The following is a 21292-nucleotide window of genomic DNA, read 5'->3' on the forward strand; positions in this document are numbered from 1 at the left end:
CACTCTCTTCTAATCCACCACTGCAGGCTTTTGATAGCTCCCACTGTAAATCCTTATTACAGTGACTGATTAAAACTGAGAAACAGAAAGAGGAAACACGGCATATACAGAAAAAGGACTGACAGCAAGACGTGACAGCAAGAAGTGAGTCAATATTAATATTCAATATTAATATAAGAATTAAAAACTTCTATTACAGAAAGCTAGGGCCTAAACTACAGAGGTTAAGATTAATATTTTTTAAGATTAACCATGTTTCTTCACTCCGAAAACAAAGTGCTCAGTAATTATTACCCACTTCTGTAATTCCACCTTAAATGCGAATTTGGCCGACCCAAACACAAGGAAGTGCCGAATCAGAGCATATATTGCTATGTTTGCTAAAAATAACAGAGTCACCAGTTTTGGAATGAAGAAATCCAGCGGAGAGACGTTTGACTGATGTTTTTAATAGTTTTTGAACAACAACGGAGGTGTATATCATCAACGGCTGAGTCAATCCAGGCTGCAGACTGACAACTAACCAAATTAGGTCAAGTGACTCAGGAAGTCTACTTAAAATAAAAACACCGGGTGAAGTTTAAGAAAAATTAATGTAGAAATCCGTCAACAATCAACTATCACTCACCAATCCTCTGTCCTCCTCTCTCACATGAGCAGGACCTGTTGGCAGAGGGAGGGGCTGTTTAGCAGTGGGGGAGCTCCTCCACTTCTGCTTTTAGCATGTTCATAGTGATTAGAGTACAGAACAAGCTCTCCAGGCTAACACATGGTGACAGTGGATGGGAGATCGCGGGGAAAACTGAAATTACTTCACTACATGTTTCTACTTGTTTCAAAGCCGTTTTATTAAACTACTTTTATTGACTTGTTACTCACTGACCTTATATTGTGTGATAATAGAGTGTTTTGCCTCTGCCGGGCTCCATCTCTCCTCCTGCCGTTCACCACTTGTTCACCCTCGCTTGTCATGCAGCTCTCCGTTCTGTGTAGAGCTCAGGTCTGCCCTCGGCCACACAGACAGAGAGAGAACAGACCACATCATTAAGACCATAACTATATTTTCAAAACCTTCAAGTGCTAATAAAATGCTGAGAATCAGTTGGTATTCTTACTCAGAGTTGCACCTGCTGCACAAACAATTTTTTGAATTCACAACCTCTAATTAGCACCTTTGTTAATCACTCGCGCTCTCAGGCCTGTGAAGGTATCGAACTTTGGCATTCAATGACAAGGCATTTTTCAGCACTCAACGGGAACAAAGCAGCTCGGTTGGCACGGTAAATGTATCGAAGTTCGATGCCCAACCTTACTTCTATGTGCTACAGTTCATTAACATTTACATCTCGAAAGCACTAATAACAAAATGCTCGAACTAAACATATTAAGAAGAGGAAAACTAAACAGTGTATGTCACAGCTGTAAAAGAAGGAACTTTAATCCCACGTAATGATGGCGCAGGGCTTCAACGATCACAGTACACAAAAAAACACTCTTATCTAGCATTAGTTGTTTACGCTCCGCTATCAAACTCATTGTGCTGTCATCCCTTTCAATATTTTTTCCTGTTCCTCTCTGATACGGAGTAATCTCTGGGATAAAATCTACACATGAATATTTCACAACCATCTGCCACAGATCAAAGTTCTGAAAAAGGCTCAGGAAAGTAAGGAGATGTGTTTATCTTAGAAACTAACTTCTCACTGCACTGTCAGAGGGGTTCTAATTTTTACAAAAGTCAATGTGTTTTCTTTTGCTCCACAATCTACCCCCTTACCTTTGTTGCATGTATCATGATTAAAGGGTGTGAATTAATTTTCAGCGATAACACACAAGCAGCCAAAAAGAAAGTGCAGTTTCTCCACAGGCTGCCTACCAACCTGAAATAACTTATGACGAAGAGGCTGAGGTCACTCCGAAACATAACAAGACAACTACAATGGACAAAAACAAGTACAAAAAGTATTAGCTTTCTTTTTGGTCAGACCGTACACAGCTCAGAGGGGTTTAACAAGCACATCGAGACCTCCAGCAGTATACGGCTCTTCGCTCTGTTTGTGTACCAGGCAGGGGAGCTACTCTGTATGACGATTTATTGACGCAAGATCCCTCTCAGCCAGGACCTGCCACTGATTATTGCTGCTGGAGAGAGGAGACAAGGGGGGAGACTTACTAGGATGAGAGAGTTTGTCTGTGTGTGTGTTCTAGCTCTGGTTCCAAGGCCATAAACCCAGTTCCTAAATGCCAAGTTGCATGTCAATATGCCAGCCTTTGCCACCCAAGTTTGAGTCAGACAAAAGGCCCTTCAGTTCTCTGAAATGGTGGTTGGAGAAAAGGAAATGATGATTAGTCATATATGGAAAAGTGCTTAGCAATACTGCACAGACTGGAGGGCAACTAGCGGAAAATTAACTGCTAACAGGAGTTGAAAATTGGGAGTGAAAGCTTAATTCTTTATTTCAAAGTGCCACAAAGTGAAACGAAGTCTGGCATCTGAAATGTTTTGGCTTATTAAAAGATTTTAACAGAACTATCCCTCACCTATTTTTGGTGGAAACAGTTGTGAAGGAAGGATTCGGCTCAATTACGATTTATAAGAAATCCTTTTCAATTCAATTGAAAATCAATTCAATTTTATTTTTATAGCACCAAATCACAACAGAATCATCTTGAGGGAGTTTACAATCTAAGATCAAGACCTTAGAGAATTATAAAACTCAACAAATCCCCTCTGAGCAAGCACTAGCAGAGAATGGAGAGGAAAAAATTGGGATTCCGAAAAATTTGATTATTGTTTATTCATCACCTGAGACAATGTGGCAAAGTACAAAAAGTAAAAGGCTCCTTCCCTTATTAAAAGAGTTTAATTGTGAGTTAAGAGTTTTGGGAAAAAAAATGTGTTCTGAATACGCTAACAACTCTGGGTTCAGGTTGGGAACTTTTCCCATTACCTTAATAATGGATTTTTGTCCACGAAAGCACAAGCAAGTAAGAGGATGTCAAAGAAATAAATAGACTGATAATCAAAATTTGCAAGTGTACACCCTATTATTATGAGCCTTGAAGGAAAATAAACATCTTGTGAAAAACTGACATTAGACAGTGCATAGAAATGATCAGATAGGAGAATAATGTGGGATAACTTGTCCACCCTAAGGTTCAGCTTACATAATTGTGTATTTAAGACAAAAGAAGAAGCAACAAATATCTCAGGCCTGTGCCAGCGTTCACAGCTATCTGGACAGACTGGGACATCCACTCTGACGCAAACCCTTCTGGCAAGAGCTCAACTGTGTCTCTACTCACAGGTCAAGAGAAAAAGCGATGCATCATAAAGATTCAATAGCACCACATCAATTAATCACTGGCAGAGGCATCACTGTGCTGAATTATGATCAAGACAGCAAAAGGATGACGATTAAGAAAGGATATAATTGTCCTTTTGTCTATTTTGCTCTACATTTTTCAAAGATAAAAATCCAGACCAGCACTATGTGAAAAATGAAAATGAAAAAGGGAATTCTGGGTATGTTTCATAGGTACTAAAAAGATACCAAGTGTAAAATAAAATCACCCATTGATCACTGTCATCTAAATGACAATATACCGGTAATACAAAACAATAATAGTCATTGAGGCCATCAGCATACAGTTTATAGAGTCAGGCAAACACAATTGGGGGCGAACAATATTATGCCTGAAAATCAACAAACATTAAACAAAACAATTAGGTTGTTAAAATAAAATATAAATGAAATGCATTACTCATAGCTGTGTCTGTGGTATATATTTTAGTTATATATTTTAATACCTTCTTGTCAACAGTTTTGGATTGACATTACATCTTTTGGCTTGGTCTTTTCCCATTGTTGTTTTCCCAAGCATGTTCTGTTTATTTATTTATTTATTTATTTTTATTATTTGTCCTTTCGGCTTATCCCGTGAGTTCAGGGTCGCCACAGTGGATCATTGTCCGCATGTTGATTTGGCACAGTTTTTACGCCGGATGCCCTTCCTGATGCAACCCTCCCCAATATGTACCGGACTTGGACCAGCACTGCACGGCTGGGGAACGGAATGGGCTTTTGGGGGTTCAGTATCTTGTCCAGAGACACTTCAACATATAGTTCTGTTTATAAGATGCCTAAATTACGGCATAAGCAAAAATGTTAATCCACATCTTTAGCACCAACACTGCAATACGACAAAATTCTTATGTATTGTGGACAATACAATATGGCACTATTAGGTTTGGAAATCGAAACATGGTTCCAAACAAAGGTTACATATATCCAAGGATGGAAGCAGATGTTTGCCAGGAAAAACTTTCTACATGACTTTCTACAATACTACAACTTGTTCTTTTGTTTAGATATAAGTCAACATGGCAAACGATACAACCTATACCACAGCATGACTGTAGTAAACAAAAATGTGGCTTCAGTTAGGAAGACAAAAGAAGACACAGCACAGTGCATGTTGAAAACCATTAGCTTCAGTTCTGATTGCACATTGTATGAACATTTAAGATTTGCACATATTTACATGTGAAAGTGGAAGCAATGGTTGTGCGCTTCTACCAAAAAAGCCGAATGTGTGTGCATTATAGACAATGTCATCTTTTTAAATTCTGTGATCCAAAAATTTCCTGCAATTTGCTAAAATATATATAACGAAGGTTAAGTGTAACATGAGAATATGGTTTATTTACCTTCTTAGCCTCACTGTGGACCGCAGAAAGTTTTTAAAGTTGTTTTTTGGACAGTGATAATGCTGATGAATTTGAGGATGAGAATAAATGATTTAATTTTTATAAACTTTTTTTTCAATTCCCCAGATGAGAGTAAACAAACTGAATGTACTTTTTAAAACTACTGTATTAAGTTGCAAACGTCTTTTTATTGTTTACAGTGTTGCTTGATATCACCTTTATTACTGGACTTAAGAGTGCATGGGAATCTTGTGAGGTTACAAAATCCATGTCAGACACATCCATGTCACACTGTGGACTTTGATGAACAGGAGTACAAATCAATCAAGCTAAAATTAGACCTCAAAAATACATTTGGACAAATATGTGGTTTCTCTTTGACGCCACTATGTAACTGGGGTTTTAAAAAAAGCAACATGCTGTAGTAAGTGGTTTTCACAGCCGTCAACTCAATCATAATCAATCACTTGTTCAACTGAAGAGCCCTTTGAGAAAATGCAAAATCAAAACGGCAGGTTTGGTCTTATCGCCAAGGTGTAATCAAATGATCAACTACCTAACCAAAGTAAAGAGGGGTTACAATTCTACAGTTTCAAAATTACTCGTCTGTACATAAAAAATGTTTCAGCTTCACTAAACGAGAAATTATTGCCAAACTTAACCTGTAATAACTGTAATAACGTCCTGACAAAACACGTCATCAGTGTCTTGGTTTCACTTACCATTTTTTACTGTTCTCCCACAAAGTTAATACATGAAAGCTGTAGGTTAAAAGTGAACTTCAAAACCTGGTCTGGTTCTCAAGAGTGGCACACATACCGCACTTACCGAGTTAAACCTATCCGAACAATAAATCCAGTAGCCGAAGGATTTAGGAGGAACAAAATTAAACAAACGTGTTTTTTGTGAATTTTTAAAAATTACATCTTACCTGGTTGATTGTGAGAGTTCATTGCTGTGGTCGCTGGTCACCGGCAAACTTGACCGGAAGGGTTGGGGGGGCAGTAATGGTGTCAGTGCACCTCTGTGGTAGCTCTACTGACCACCATGTGCTTCCCAACCACAATGGTGTTGCCAGGTGGAGGCGTCTGGGTAAGGAAGGACAAAGGAGTGCTTTTTCTCAGGGCTTCATCACACCAAGCCACAGATGGAGACCTCAGTGGTGTGTTGTGAGAGGACTGCTTTGACCAAACAGTCAAGCTGTGAGAAGGACATGGAAATTATTATTTTTTTTTTTTATATAAATGAGATATTCCCCCTAGAAGCTCATGTTTAAATTAATTCAGTAATATCAACACTATTCTACAACTAATTAAAAACCAACAGGATATGTTCTAAATCAACTTGGGCTGGTCTTTTATCTCACTTGGCAGTTACTGAGCTAAAGCTCCTCCCTGTGGTCTAGTAAAGAGAATTAAAAACAGGTTCCAGTTGAGAACAAGTTTCCAATTATCCAATTCATCTTAATTGTATGCCTCTGAGGTTGTCATTTCCTTTTAACAATGCCGGAATGCTTTTGTGACAGCTGGACAATGCAAATATCATGCGTCACGACCTTTAATTCTGTTGTTACGTTGCTGGTAACTTGCAACAAGACATTACATAACAACAAACATTATAACACCAAGAGGGAGATGGAGCCTTCAAGTAATAAAAGGCATTGCTATAAATAAAAAACAAAACAACCATGTGCCAGCGATTAAAAAACATCTTGTTTTTTGTTGCATAGCATTTCTACACCATTTCTTGTCCTTTTATGTCCCTCTGAAAAGCTGTGGATATTGTTGGCTCAGTTAGTGCATTTGTCTACTTGATAGCAAATTATCAGTTCTCATGACCTTCCCTAGTTCAGGAAGTAGGGGCACATATCTGACTTGTTGTGTTAGATGAGCGCATATGTCAGTGGTATGTGGTCTGTGGTGAGCTAGGCTGCGGCAGCCAAGGTAAGGCTAGCAGCCACAAAGGAGATAGATCACAGCCAACAACAGCATAAAAATTATGTGGATTGTTTGGGGCAAGAGAACAGATGTGTTGATGTAAGCAGCTTTGCCTTCCATGGAGTTTGATTTAACTATTTGTTTTTAGGAAAATCATCATTTAAATATAACAGTTACGACAACCCATTGTTAAAAGTTAACCTCTTACTTCCCACCAATCTTATGTGGTCTTATAACTGTTTCAATTATCAAAATGCTAGAAATATATGCATATGTTCCTGAGAAAACTTTTGTATGTTTGACCTTTTTCCTTAAATAGAACAGAGAACAGAGTAGTGCCGAGGCCTCCTGAAAGCTTGGAACTGCCTCAGAGTGGATTGGAGAAGAGAAAGCGGAAGAAAACCTTTCAAAGATTTAAAAGTTAGTCTGTCTTTATATTGTTGTGTGGACACATTTTACTTGGATACTTCAGAACACTGGTCTTAGGACATATCAGCTTTGTGACAAAATGTTGGCAAGTCCTCACAACTTTAATAGTCTGTCTGTGGGGTAAACCTTAGTTACAGATGTGTGTAGAGTTCCTTGGACATCCAGGTCATGGTTATACCAAAGTTGAGATATGCTTAAGTTTTTTGAACACCTTTTGCCTCGTATTCAAAATGCTTCTAGTGCTGTTTTGAAATCTAACCTTAGCTCTCGACTCAGAAGCTTCTTTAGGAAGTTAGTTAAGGTAAGACTAGGGTTCAGGGTTTATCATTTGCTGTGCCTATTGAAAAGTATCAACCCCCCTTGGATGTCTACCCTTGTAGTTTATTTCTCAATCCCCAGGACACTTTGATTTTTTTCCCCATTCTCCATTGCCAAGCTACCTAAACAGCTGATAGGAAACTTCTCTGTACTTTCATCTCAGGATAGTAGTTGGTATGTGTTGCTTGAATGCTTGGATGCGAGCCATTCCCCAACCATAAAGGGTTCAAGTCCAGACAACTTACGTTTTATACTTTAAAATTACATATTTAAATAATATGTTTAGTAATATGTGGACTACAGATTACTATTTGAAAATAGGCTTTGTTTTATTTTTTGGCTGGTAAAAAATATATTCGAATGGTGAATTATTTTGTCTCCAAGTTACCTTTGCCAGTGAGCCAAAAAGGTCATTCTGAACGCTGCCCACATGCCTTCTGGCAAACTCTAACCAAGATTTAATGTGAGCTTTTTCCAGCTTTGGATCTCCCTTTGCTAACCTCTCATACAGTTTAGACTGATGAAGCACCACTTTCATCTCAGCCACTAAAGCTTTTACCTCATTTAAAGGAGTCACAGATGTCTTGGTGGCCTTCCCTCACTAATTCCCTTCTTGCACAGTCCTTCAGTTTTTTGGAATGGCTCCTCTAGGCAGAGTTATATCTCTGCCATATTCCCTCCATTTCTTACCGATGGACTTAACTGTACTCCAAGGCTGTGAATTTGTCTTGTGATGTGAGTTATATATGTTGTACTAGAAATAAAATAAAATTAAAAAAAATAAATAAATGTTGTATCTGTATTTTTTGGTCACTGAAGAAGGCAGAAATACTACAGTGCTACAGTGAAGTATAATTACTAATCAGAGGTCAAGATAAAACCAGAGAATAAGATAAACAGCAGAATAAATAAGTTGATTGAATGTGTATCTGACACATTTTATAACATCTGTAGTCTGATTTTACACCTTATGTTTAACAAGATAATTGATTCAAATACTAAGGGTCCTGATTCACAGTTGTGTTTCGCAGCTTAAAACATTGACATGACATCACTGAGAGAGGGTAAGGGGCCTTTAAATAATATTAAGATACATACAGGCAGAAGTGTTATTCCACCCTTTTATTACATCTTGCATGAGGTAACAGGGACTGGCACCACAGCCCTGCCAAAAGGCTGTAATGCTGTGCAGAAACAAAAACTGAATCTGATACCTTTCTTTGCAACTCATCCTTGACTTTTCCAGAGTGCAAGCTAAGCCTTCCACTGCACTTGTTGTGTTTGCTGTGATGTACTGGCACATATAAGCCATTTTGTGTTTAATTTTCAGTCACACTTTGAGAAGATTCTGACCTAAAAATGAGGTGGAATCACTCCATTAATGATTTCTCCCTCACTCAGCCTTTCACTGCCCCTGTCCAACATGCTCATGTGCTGTTGGAGAAAGCCGACTGGAAACCTGCTTATGCGTATACTGTACATGGCAGAGACATTTGGGAGAAATCTACCTCAGAAAATAAGGTTTCTCAAATCCCCTACCCTGATTTCTCTGACACTTATAAATCAGGTATTCTGAGAAAGCAGACTGTAACGTATGCAATGAAAACCAGAGCGACTATGTAAACACATACAAAGCAAAGCCTCTAGCTAAACAAAACTAAGAAACTAAAACCCACCAATATCACATCTAACAGGTGTTGTACGAGCTGTAATCAGTGACAAGAAGCACTACAGAGGCTGCACTATTTGCTCCCTTTCTCTCTTGCAAACAAACCGTTGTTTTGCTGCCGTTGTCCCTTTAAAACTGTTGTACTGAAATACTGCCAAATTACTGTTCAGTGGAAGGATAGTGCAAGCTTTACAGGGCCACATAAACCTCATGGAAACATTATTGCCAGGATTCTCCAGGGTCTTACTTCACTTATCAGGAATTGCCGTAGTAGAAAAAACAGTCCCTTAAGTGAATGACACATTTAATGACGGGCCAGCTTATTAATTAGCGTAGAATAGGAGGACATAAATGTGTCATACTGGAGGAATAATCCAGCTTTAATATTCTTAAATCTAAAAGCAAGGTCCAGCTTTGCCCAACAGGCTTGAAAGAAAATTACTAACTTTTAAGTGCAGACTGTCCGCTTTCATTTCTGGGTTCGAGAAACTTCAGTGCATTGCTATGTCAAAGTATTCTGAGCATTCCTCGTTCACTCAGAAATTTCAGTGCAGAGCCTTGCAGCATCCATAAGACCAGAGGCAAAATAACTGTAGGGAGCGTTCAAAAGTCTGTGTGAGTCTCTGAAATGAGTGAATGTTAAATAGTTGGCATGCGTGTGGACAATGCTTTGATGACGAGGAGGGAAACTCTGAGTGGGCACTGATGGTTTTACTGGGGTGTAAAGCAAAAAGTCCTCATTGTGTCAACTGGCAATCAACAATGCTATTTTCAGATTAAGCTATATATTTTTGTCACAAAAAACATTTGGTTTTACAACTTGTCGCACTGTGTCAGCAAACGACCTCAGGCACTCTTTCTTTGCCACACAACAAAAAAACTACCATAGCTCTAAAGATTGCCAAAACTTTTCTTTTTCTGATGTTAAGATGAGGTCTAGCTATGCATGCCATGTCATCACACTTTGTCTGAAATTAAAACTGTTCCTAGCAACACTAGTACAACACTGTGGGTATTTTTTAATTCACTGTAGAACCATAAAATACACCACCTGCCTCTCTTCATGTGTCTCATTTCTACAGACTGACACTTGAGCTTAGATGAGATTTATTGTTCTCGTTCACCAAAGTTGGAATCTGGAAACGTTTCATGGTGCTTGACAGGAAAAACAACACTCAGGAACCCTTAATGGACTTTATTTCCCAAGCACTCTGAGCACTGCCGGGAGTAATCACGATGGCATAAAAATAACATGTGGTTGGATAGTGAGCAGTAAACAACAATTAAGAGACCCCTTGCATAGCTCGCGAAATGAATCACTGAAAATGCACTTATGCCATGAAGACAACTTCAGATTTTCAGCCCTAATTGACTATAAATTATTCAGATGGTGAGTGGGATTAGCATCACTACTTGTGTGCTACTGAATAATGTGGAACTGAGTTTTCTTTGTTAGTGGCAAAAACAGTTGAGGTATTCAATGTGTACAGTGGTACAGTGTTGGTTTCGACTAGAGAAATATCCACTTAATTAGAACCTGGGAACTACCAAAAAAAGCACTGCATCTCACTCCTAACAAGGTGAGGACATGCTATAATGTGTCTGGACTGTTGCTTTTTCGGTTTAATGCTCGACTGTGTCAAATGAAGCCATTTTCTTTAAAAGCAATTGTGACATATGTGACAAGAGTTCAAGCAGAAAAACAAGGCAGAGGGGAGGGAGTGGGCAAACTACTGAGAGGAAAAAGTGCTACATTATCTGGCATGAAAGGACCCGCAGTAACGCTCTTTGCTGCGTGTTTGCAAGTGAACCAGCTATGACTGCAGGACACCACATGAATCAGCTGTAGGCTGAATACAGGCAACATGCATCAAGGAGCAAAGGGGCATAATTTTTCTGTTGATACACAGCTGACAGTTGTGTTGAGCATGTCCATGTAGCAACTTAAATAAACACCAATACTGGATATGATAATGATATAAATGTTCCACTTTTGTGTGATAACAGCATGGGATAATGAGAATGAGTGACTAAGCATGAGTAATTATTACGGTAGTAGGACACCAATCACAGACTTAAGACAAGGTCCAGTCAGATTTTATATTTTCCCTACATTGTACCGTGGTTTAGAGATTTCTTTCCCCTCTTCATCCTTGAAAAGTTTTTATATTTTCTTGGTTGTTTTCTTTAAGGTACAGTGGAGTAAATAACATCCAGCATTTGATTTGCTTTATTTTAGCCAATACTAATCTGATAAGTATATCATCTCACATCTCACTAAACATGTGCTATGCTGAGTAGGGGCTGCACAAGATAGAAAATCTTGACATGGTGACATCACTTTTTGGTAGTTAGTTTTTCAAATAATGTAATAATAGTCTGTACTTCATCACTTCAGAGCATATGACTAAACCCCCTGAAACATAAAAAAAAAAAAATTGGGCATAGAACAAATGTTTTCTCCTCATAGAACAATAGTTCTCTGGATGTGTTCTTAATACATCTATATAATCCACGCAGTTGTAAATGAGAAGTAAAATTAGAACTTTAGAGACTGACCACTGTGACCTTCTCAAATCCACACTGCTTCACCTCAAAAGGGAATTTAATGTTTAGGTTGGGGGGGAAATTACTGAGCAGTAGTTTGACCCGTCATCATCCACTTGAGAGTGATAAAAGGGACACACTGATAATGCACACAAATACAAATAAACAGAGAACCATGTGCTTGCCAGAAGACCAACAATTTTGTGTCAAAAAAAAATGGGAAGTAGCATCTTTTCATGCATAATCCACCACCCCCCATTTCCTTTTATTACTCACATTCTTTCAATGTTGCTCTCACCATTTAGCCTATGAATAATTCTAGCTTCCTATTAGTAAAGCTCATCTACATTAATTATCCATACCTTCCAAATTGCAGTGATAATAAAATCGGTTTTCTAAAAAGTAAGGTTCACACAACATTGCTCAAGCAAACACTGAGCTACAGTTTAAATTTTAACTTTGACCTACAGCATTTAGATCCTTTCATTTGAACTTACTACCTGAACAGTGCTCAAATTTATTTGAGTTTAAACCCCATCAGATGCAGTAACTATACAATATCGCTATTTGCTTCGCATTGAGTTTTGTCAACTACAGTGCATGAAAATGTAACCAATTCAAATCAACAGTTGTGCAAAATCAAAAGCTCTGCTTCTGTAGTATAACCCTGAAACCCAGTTAACTTGTAAAGGTTTTTACATTTTGACCAATAACCTGCACTTTGAACACTTGTGTACTGAAGTCACTTGTTGACTGCAAAAGAACTTTAAGTTCTAAGAAATGCTCAATGCAACAATGGTATTTATCTGACCGTCTATATGCACTCAAGTAACCAGGTTAATGGAAATCAGCGCAGAAGTGTAATGTGATTCATCCTCCACTTCTGACTTGACTTTTTGTGTGTGTGTACATGTCGCAACAGATTGACCGTACAGGACGCACATCTGATCCATAACAGGAACTGTCTGAATTGTTGAAACTTTGCTGGGAAAAGGGACTTATTTAAACTTTTGCAAGGTACTTTGCATAAGTTAAATTTTCTGTCCAAATTTAAGACTTCCTTTTAAAAAAGCCTGATTATGTGTATACATGGCAGAGTAATTGCCGTTCTCCAAAAGAAATCTACCTGGGGAAACCAGGTTTCCCTAATCCATTACCCCGATTTCGGAAACCAGCTTACCCATTTACATGACACTTAAGAAATCAGATTTCCGAGTTAAATGACAGTTAGGAAATCATCTTTTCTGATAAAGCTGACTCTAACGTGATTACTTAAGTCCACCTAAATGCACTGACTGTAGTCTGTACTGTGGATGAGTCTGCTGCCCAGGCTAAGTATGCAAGTGTAAAGCATGCCGAGTTCTACTTCTTTAAGAAGTAATCTAATAAAGAAGGACGCAGGGGAAGTGTTTGAATCAGGGTTCCATCCAGCCACCGAGCCAGTCACAAACAAGGTGGCACATTCTAGCGCAATGCAAAGTATAAAGAAATGACTGGCACGTGCCAGACTAACGTGGGGCCCTCATGGTGAGGATGACTTCATTGCGGAGTGCAAAGAGTTTATGATGCCTTTCACAGGAACCATGAAACCCACTTAAAGCTAATTTTAGAACATTTAATCTATGATATTGTATCTACAGCATTTTATATAGAACAGTGACCAGGATTGATTGAGTGTGACTTTGGGGCAAGATGGGTTCAAAGTCAGGACAAGGTCCCATCAAAGCACAAAAGAGCTAAAACTGGTTTATTGTTGGAGATGTGAGGTACAACAGGGTATATGTGGCTATGTCTGGGAGAATGATTCACAGTCATAAACTCACTGAGTGACCAGAAGGATCAACAGAAGGATTCATCAAGCCTCAAATCACATCAGTTGAGGCTGAGAGCGTCTGTATAGCTGCCCATTAAAATCTCTCAGTGTCCATTTTACTGCTTTGAATCTTCCTCTTGTCTACTTTTACTGCTTCCCTGGCTGCCTCCCTTTCTTTTATTAAGTTGCATAACTCTAAGCTAAAGGAGAAAACATAAAGTAACAGCAAATTACCTACGTGTTTCTTTTGGCTACTTAATCTAAAATTAAAATGGATTAAATGCAATGTCAGATTCCTCCGAGTTTGACTAAAACTGTATTGGTGGCTTCTCAAACATTGCGTGTAATGGAGACATGGGCAAATAAATGAACAGAGGCTGAGAACAAAGATGCAATAATATGCTCAATGGCTCTGTGCTGAGGAGGAACACCCTGCCAAGCTGTTTAGAAATTCCTGCTGGGTGGACATGTCTGTGCATTAGAGGGTCCTGTCACCTTATTTGTCCCTGAGCACAACAGTGGCATTACTAGTCCCCATTAGTATCTATTAGCGTGAGAACGTCCACAAAATGTCGACGAACAAGTGAACTTTCCCAGTGTCAGCTTGTGCTAAATGATGGGAGGAAGTTGGAAAGTCAGGCCTGTGTCCTGACAAAGCACAATGGAACTGAGCTAAACAAGCTTATTAACAAGAGTACAAGAGAAAGACATTGGGACAAGAACAAGAACAAGAACTACAAGCTCCCAAACGTAGGTAAGGTAGTTGTGTGTAAGTTGGTTGGACAAAATTCAGAAAGCCTGTGTTTGATTAAAAAAAACTAAATTAAAAAAGTACAGCGGTGGAGACTTGACTTGGACTTGAGTTAGACTCAAGTCATTAATTTCATGAGTTTAGACCTGATAAAATCATAAAGGACTTGCAACTGGACTTGAACTTTAACTCCAGTGACCTGTGACAGCTGTCTACCACTCTTTTATTATACCAGTTAAAGGGCCTAAGCCTCCAGGGAAAGAATTGGGGCTCAGGATCTCCTTGAAGGAAAGAACTGGGGATCTAACCATTTACCTTGCAATAAGTGGACAACCACTTTTCACGGCTCAACATTAATGTGTCGTTATTGACTCTTGTATCGTGACCTGTGATCAGTATTTATGTTCAACTGTAACACTGTAGAATTTACTTATTTTTAACTTTTAACAAAACCTCATGTATGATGCCAAATTCAGTAAGTAATTCAACTAAAATCCTCTAGTCAAAGGAATAACACTTTAATCTTTTTTGTCCAGAAATCTGAAACTGAAACTATTGATGAGTCACACATAATGACATGTTTATGACTTGAAAAATAACATTTAGAACTTGGACTTGATCTCAGACTTTCTGGACCTAATTTGGGATTTGGCTCAGGACTTGACTTGGGACTTATAGTCAAGACTTGAGACTTGCAAAAAAATGACTTTGTCCCATCTTAAAGCCTTAAAACCTTAACAAGATACAAGAGTCACATACTGTACACAATGCAACCAAGCCAGTGTCTTCTTTTGCCAGTCCCAAGTCTGGATAAATGCACAGGGTTGTGTCAGGAAGGGCATCTGACGTAAAACACATGCCAAATTAAAAATGCAAATCATAACTTCCGCACCAGATCTGACTCCCATACAGGATCAGTCAGGGCCCGCGTTAACGACGACAACGGTGCTTTTGACCTACAGGGGGCTGGTGGAAATTGGACAACTGTTGGCTGAAGAAGGAGAGAAGGAAGGTTTTTTCATAGGCAGAGAGAGAAGAGGAAAGCCAAGAGTGTAGGAGTGACAGTTGGGACTATGACAAGGAAGGCTAGAGAGTTGGTAGAAGCTTAGGAGCAGGGTTCAAGTTGTTCTACCATGGGTCAGATAGGAAGAGAAATGGAGCAGGAGTTATCCTGAAAGAGGAGTTTGTTAGCAAGCTGGAAATTGTAGGCGTGATGTTCAATGTTGTCAGTGGTTATGCCCCACAGGTAGGATGTGAGTTAGAAGAGAAGGAGAAATTCTGGAATGAGTTAGATGAAGAGATGCAGAGCATCCCCAGAGGTGAGAGAGTGGTGATTGGTGTAGATTCTAACGGAAATGTAGGTGAAGGGAACAGAGGTGATGAGAATGTGATGGGCAGGTTTGGTCTTCAGGACAGGAACGCAGAAGGACAGATGGTGGTAGACTTTGCAAAGAGGATGGAAATGGCTGCAGTGAACACTTTCTTCCAGAAAAGTCAGGAACATAGGGTGACATGTAAGAGTGGAGGTAGAAGCACTCAGGTGGACAAGATTTTGTATCGACGTTGTAAACTGAAAGAGATCAGTGACTGTTAAGTACAACACAGGATGGTGGTGTGTAAAATGACTCTGATGGTGAGGAAGATGAAGAGGACTAAGGCAGAGCAAAGGACGAAGTGGAAGAAGACGTAGGGAGAGAGGGAGGGAGAGAGGGAGGTGGGTACTCGATGTCTCATCGGGAAAGAGGAAAGTGGACAAGGAGACCTGGTGGTGGAACGAGGAAGTTCAGGAGTGTATACAGAGAAAGAGGTTAGCTAAGAAGAAGTGGGACACTGAGAGGACTGAAGAGAGTAGACAGGAGTACAGGGAGATGCAGTGTAAGGTGAAGGTAGAAGTGGCAAAGGCCAAACAAAGAGCCTTTGCTGTATGCTAGGTTGGACACTAAGGAGGGAGAGGTGGAGCATTTGTGAGCAGCAATATGGTTTCATACCTTGAATATGTCCAACAGATGCAGTATTTGCTTTGAGGATGCTGATGGAGAAGTACACAGAAGGTCATAGGGAGTTACATTGTGTCTTCACAGATTTAGAGAAAATGCTTTACAAGCGATGCTTGCCCACCTCCACCTTGAACTACTCTGCTTTTACAAATGCCAGAGTATCTTAATATCTCTAATTGAGTATCACATTTTATACGTTTAGAAGTATACTATACTATGTAGAAGAACACAGTATATAATAAATACCTGATAAATGCTGAATCAGACTATGTGCATAAGTATTGACAATACAGACAAAATATCAATGTTAATTTGTTAATTTGTAATTAAGTCAAATGTTCCAAATGTTCCATTCATATAGAAAAGAACGAGGGAATGACAATATCTCTGGCTGAGATTTATTTAACACAAAATGATTACATCCAAGTGTTGCTCTTACATAAAGTACTGAACATTAAATCTACGTTTTGTATAGCAAACACTCGCATTCTGTTGGTTGAAGGGCTGGTTTTTAAACATTTCCTCAGTGATGAAAAACAGCAGTTATGGATAATTTGACTTCAGTCTGTTGTAACTGATTCCAGTGTTGTGGCACAGTATATGCAACCGCAACATCAGCAGCTTGAGCACAACTGGGAAGCTTTCGTTTACATTTCCTATCTTCACTGTCAAAAAAGACAACAGTTGCCAAAAAATGATATTTAAAAAACAGCCACATCAAACGGGATCACTTTAAATGTTTGAGATAGCATACATTTGCTTTCAATTACTTTCAAATTACGTGCCTTGAGGTTTAGTTGGAGATAGCTTTTAATGTGCTATTCACTCTCATCATTCTATGAGGCAGCTTAATATAGTCCCAGATAATAATGGCAACGTCCACGTTTATGAAACTGGTAAATGAAAAACAAAAACTTGGGATTTTTGGAAATTACACTTATCTGGAAAGAATCTAAATGCATTTCAACTAACACACTGTTAGTTAAGCACACTGATTCCTTGCTGTCTGTCACACTCAGCCAGTGAAACATCTGAACTTAAACTAGTTTATTTTGGTAAATTTAAATACAAAAAAAAATCCTCCACTGAAAATAAAAAAGCCAGACATTATTGACAATACATTGTTTAACATCTGCTTCATTCAGGGCTTGAAAAACACTGTTGTGACCTTTCTTCCCTTGGAGACTTGAGTTTACAAGTTCACAGCTCCACTATGGGAATAGAGTGGCAAGATCTTAATGAAGTCTTAGCAGAGCAGGGACACAACCTCGCAGCACAAGGCCCATGTTTACACTTTCATGAGGACACACGTTTCCACCCAAAGGTTATGGCAGCAGTGGTTCAACCTCGACACAAACCTTTATTACACAAAATACTTCCTTCTCCCTACAAGGCCTGTTCACTCCAACACTGATTGTATTAGGAAACAGCTTTATGAGGATATTGCTGAACACAAAAGCTGATGGACTACAACTTTTTTACTGCTCTACTACTAAAACAACAGTAACTGTGTGACTGACTTGCCCACTGTTGTCTCATACTTTAAAGGGACAATGACCACGTTTACAATGACTTAAGTAGCCGGGTTACTCAGAGAAATCACCTTTCTCTTGTAACCGGGAAATCCAATACATGCAGCAGAAGAGTACTTATTTTAGACTGTGTAATGACGGAAAACGCTGCTTTTTGACTTTTCTCTCTCTGCCTGTGTGTGAGTGTGTGTTTGTGTCGCATAAACTTGGTCATATTTACCATTTATCACAGGGAGAGAGAAAGGAAAGACACATGCAGCTGATCCACAACAGTCTGAAAGTTAAAAATCCTTAAGTGACTTATTTAGACTTCTACAAGAAACTTTTATGCGAATGAAATTTTTACATCGGACCTTAGGCGGACTTTGTTTTTAAAATGAGGCGGCATCGCCTGCGTTAACTCGTTAGCGAGCTCTACTTTTATTAATTCTTTCACTCGGCTGCCTGCAGTCTTTGGTTACGCACATGCGCAGTTGGAGAAAGCCGATTAGAAACCTGGTATACTTGGCATATACATGGCAGAGTAATCGGCGTTCTCCAATAGAAAGATCCCTTACCCCGACTTTGGTAACCAGCTTTCCCGTTTACATGACACAATACACAGAAACAGCCGACGGTAACCCGGTTACTTAAGTCCATTTAAACGCGCTCTGTATGTCAAATTATGGCATACGAGCAACGTACAAAGTTTGACAAATATATTGTCCGCTGTTTATAACAGACTTAGTTACAGTTCTACTCCACCGCACGCTTAAAACCAGTTTAAATCGCGCCTAGACAACAGATATCAAAAGACCTCATTAATCGAACTGCTAAGGTCGAAGAGCAATGTTGCACAACACGTACAGCCAAAGTTTTTTAACTCCACAACAGTTAGTACTGAACACAGTGCCTGTATTGTGCAACACGTACACACTTTCCTTCTGCTTACTTTAACATACGGTTAAGAACATTTGCAGAAGTGAAGAACAGCAGTAACGTTACAGTGACAGATACTCAGTTTGACTACGAAAAGAAAAATCGCAGAAACCAACTCAGTTTTCAGAATAAACGTATATGTGAGTCATGGTCCGCAAGTTGAAGCCAAGGACTGAGATTTGTAGTGGTGTATAACAAGAGCAGGAAAAAGACGCTACCTGTAGCGAGCACCCTTGGGTGCAGTGGCTGGCTCTATCCCAAGTCGCCAAAAGCATCCACGGAGAAGGGTTTTAGGACCCGTTGGTACAGTGAAAATCACACAGCCGACCGCACCGCCATACTGACTGAGTCACGTGCCGATACCCTCCAGTATTTCCGTAGAGGGCGGGGTCTGCAGGATGAATGACAGCTGAGAGAAAAATCAAAAGAACTGTATGGTTCACTGATCCAGTGGGTTTGTTTGTGGTTTGCTTAGAGTTGCTTTTCTACCTCATACTTCATAATTGTATTTGTTTATTTCCATCTTGTACCACAGTTGCAACTAATCTTTTCCTCCTCCTCATTATTATTACACTATACTAAATTATATGTTATACTATCAAGATGGGAGTGTTTTGGACCATTCATCAGTAAAAATACTACAAGACATTATTCAATTTTGATTACAATTTTTTCAGCAAGAAAACAAAGCCTACTGTAGACGTTAGCAAACACCACGTAAGTTCTCTGAACTAGTCCTTCACAGAAAATAATCAAGCATCCCCCATAGCTTTTTTGCTAGTCACCAGTATCTCACACAAATTCCTGCCCCAGGCAAAGTTTTCAAAGTGGCTGTTTTAAATAATATCACACATTAATGATGGCAAATTAATCAGCTATTAAAAAAAAAAACATTCAACACATTTATCTATAATACTGTAATTAGAATATTTAACAGTGAAAGAAAAACCGCTTCACCAGGACTGTGCAGTGGTGGTTTGCTCAGATTTGACTAAAACACCCCTTATCTGCCATTAGATTTGACTGCTGCATAATGTTGATTTGTGCATGGAGGTTCATCCAAATCATTGAAACCATTAAAAAGAGCACAAAGATAAACCAAACTAGAGAAATCTCTTTCAATTTCCCCCCAAAAATTGGAGAGGTTAACCTTAGAAAGCACACATTAGGAAAACGTCTTCAGCATCTTTAAATATATTTCAGCATAATATAGGATTATCAACAATATGCAGGGAAAATAAAAAAGAAAAGACTGCTATAACATTTAAACATGCAACAAAAACCAAGCTTCCTGTTTGTCAAACACATCGTTCCCAGACCTTCTCCTTAAAAGAAATCTGCACTGTTCAACGCACCCCTTTGACTCAACATTGCAATTAGCTTTCTTGTGTAATCTCAGTCTTCTTCTTCTTCTGCTTCAGTTGGTGTTTTTCCAGGCAGCCTTTTCCATAAAAACTTTCCACAACTGCAGAGAACATGTGTCAACTTGTTGCTCTCAGCTGGTGGTTTAATACTTATTGTAGGTGGAGAGCCATATACCAACGGTAGATTTTCCATTTGAGAAAAACTGAGACTTGCAGTTGTTATATTAGGTAATAGTGGATAACTCACTACAAATGAAGGTAATTGAAAGACTGTGTGATGAGATTTATAAAGAATGAAAATTATAAATGAATTTTGTTGTAGATGTGATGGTATTGGACCATTCATCAGTAAAAATACTTCAAGACCTTATGATAAAAAAGGATTTATCATCACTAACTACTCATCAGCTTAAGCTTAAAGTGTTTAAAGTCAGATTCTTTGTGATAAAGTCAGGTTCCATAGACAGAAAACTCTATTTTTGCTTCATCTGTCTCCTTTTAGCAGATCAGAAGAGCACTTCTGTCAAAGCACAAAAGATTACACAAAATAAAATGGTGTGAGGTAGTCAGCACATTGAGAAAGCATTTAAAGGGCAACTTCACCACAATTTTCATCTTGTGTTCTGTGGCTTTAGTTTAGGGTGCGCATTAATGCTTTTAAGTGTCCCTATGACTTCCCTATATTAAAATATTTCTCTGCTTCCAGCTGAAAAACTCCTCCAGATGACATCACCTGGAAGCGTTTTTCAGCATTAGGAGTTCAGATGATGTCATCTGGGGGAGCTCTAGAAAAGCAGGTTGACCATGATTACAACCTCCATAATGTGAGCAACAAGGCAACATAATCTAAACTGGAGGTTCCTCCAAGTGATGTCATCTGGAGGCATTTCCCTACTAGAAGTAGAGAGAGATATCTATATAGTGAAGACAGAGGGAAGTTTAATGGCATTAATTTACATGTACTACCCAAACTACAACCAAAAGAAGCACATACAAAATCAGTGAAAGTGTCCTTTAAACTCTACCATACAAAAAGTTTAACTTGAAGAGAACGTGCAAACACCACAGAGACAGCTGCACCCAGCCGGGGATTCGGGCCAGGGACCTTCTAGCTGTGAGACAGTAGCACTAACCTGTTAGACATTTCCAATAGCCCAATAACAGTAAATACAAATTATGAATGTATTTCTATGTTTTTATGAGTTGATCTCTAATTATCAAGTCATATTTTTAATCCAAGCAGTTAAAAAGCTAGCATACACATAAGTGTCTACAGAGGACAAAATGACACAGCATCAGTAGAAAA

The 21292-nt window shown here is 38.9% G+C and overlaps 1 protein-coding gene across 7 annotated transcripts in view; it reads right to left on the reverse strand.

The window, feature by feature from the left end:
- hdac4 (histone deacetylase 4) overlaps positions 1–18985 on the reverse strand; it is a 118852-nt gene extending 99867 nt beyond the window's left edge. For 2 of the 7 annotated variants that reach the window (XM_067515252.1, XM_067515250.1), the window contains exons 1-2: positions 18841–18985; positions 5643–5911 (exon numbers count right to left, since the gene is read on the reverse strand). In XM_067515252.1, the coding sequence (XP_067371353.1) occupies positions 5643–5664 (22 nt within the window). In that variant the 5' untranslated portion in view covers positions 5665–5911; positions 18841–18985. Of the gene's footprint in view, positions 1–628; positions 664–883; positions 1003–5642; positions 5912–16163; positions 16205–18840 lie in introns of those variants that run through there. The other 5 variants (XM_067515248.1, XM_067515247.1, XM_067515249.1 and 2 more) reach the window with 5 other exon arrangements.
- Between the last annotated feature and the right edge of the window lie 2307 nt (positions 18986–21292).

This window comes from Channa argus, chromosome 9 (genome assembly GCF_033026475.1).
Source record: "Channa argus isolate prfri chromosome 9, Channa argus male v1.0, whole genome shotgun sequence".
Lineage (NCBI taxonomy): Eukaryota > Metazoa > Chordata > Actinopteri > Anabantiformes > Channidae > Channa > Channa argus.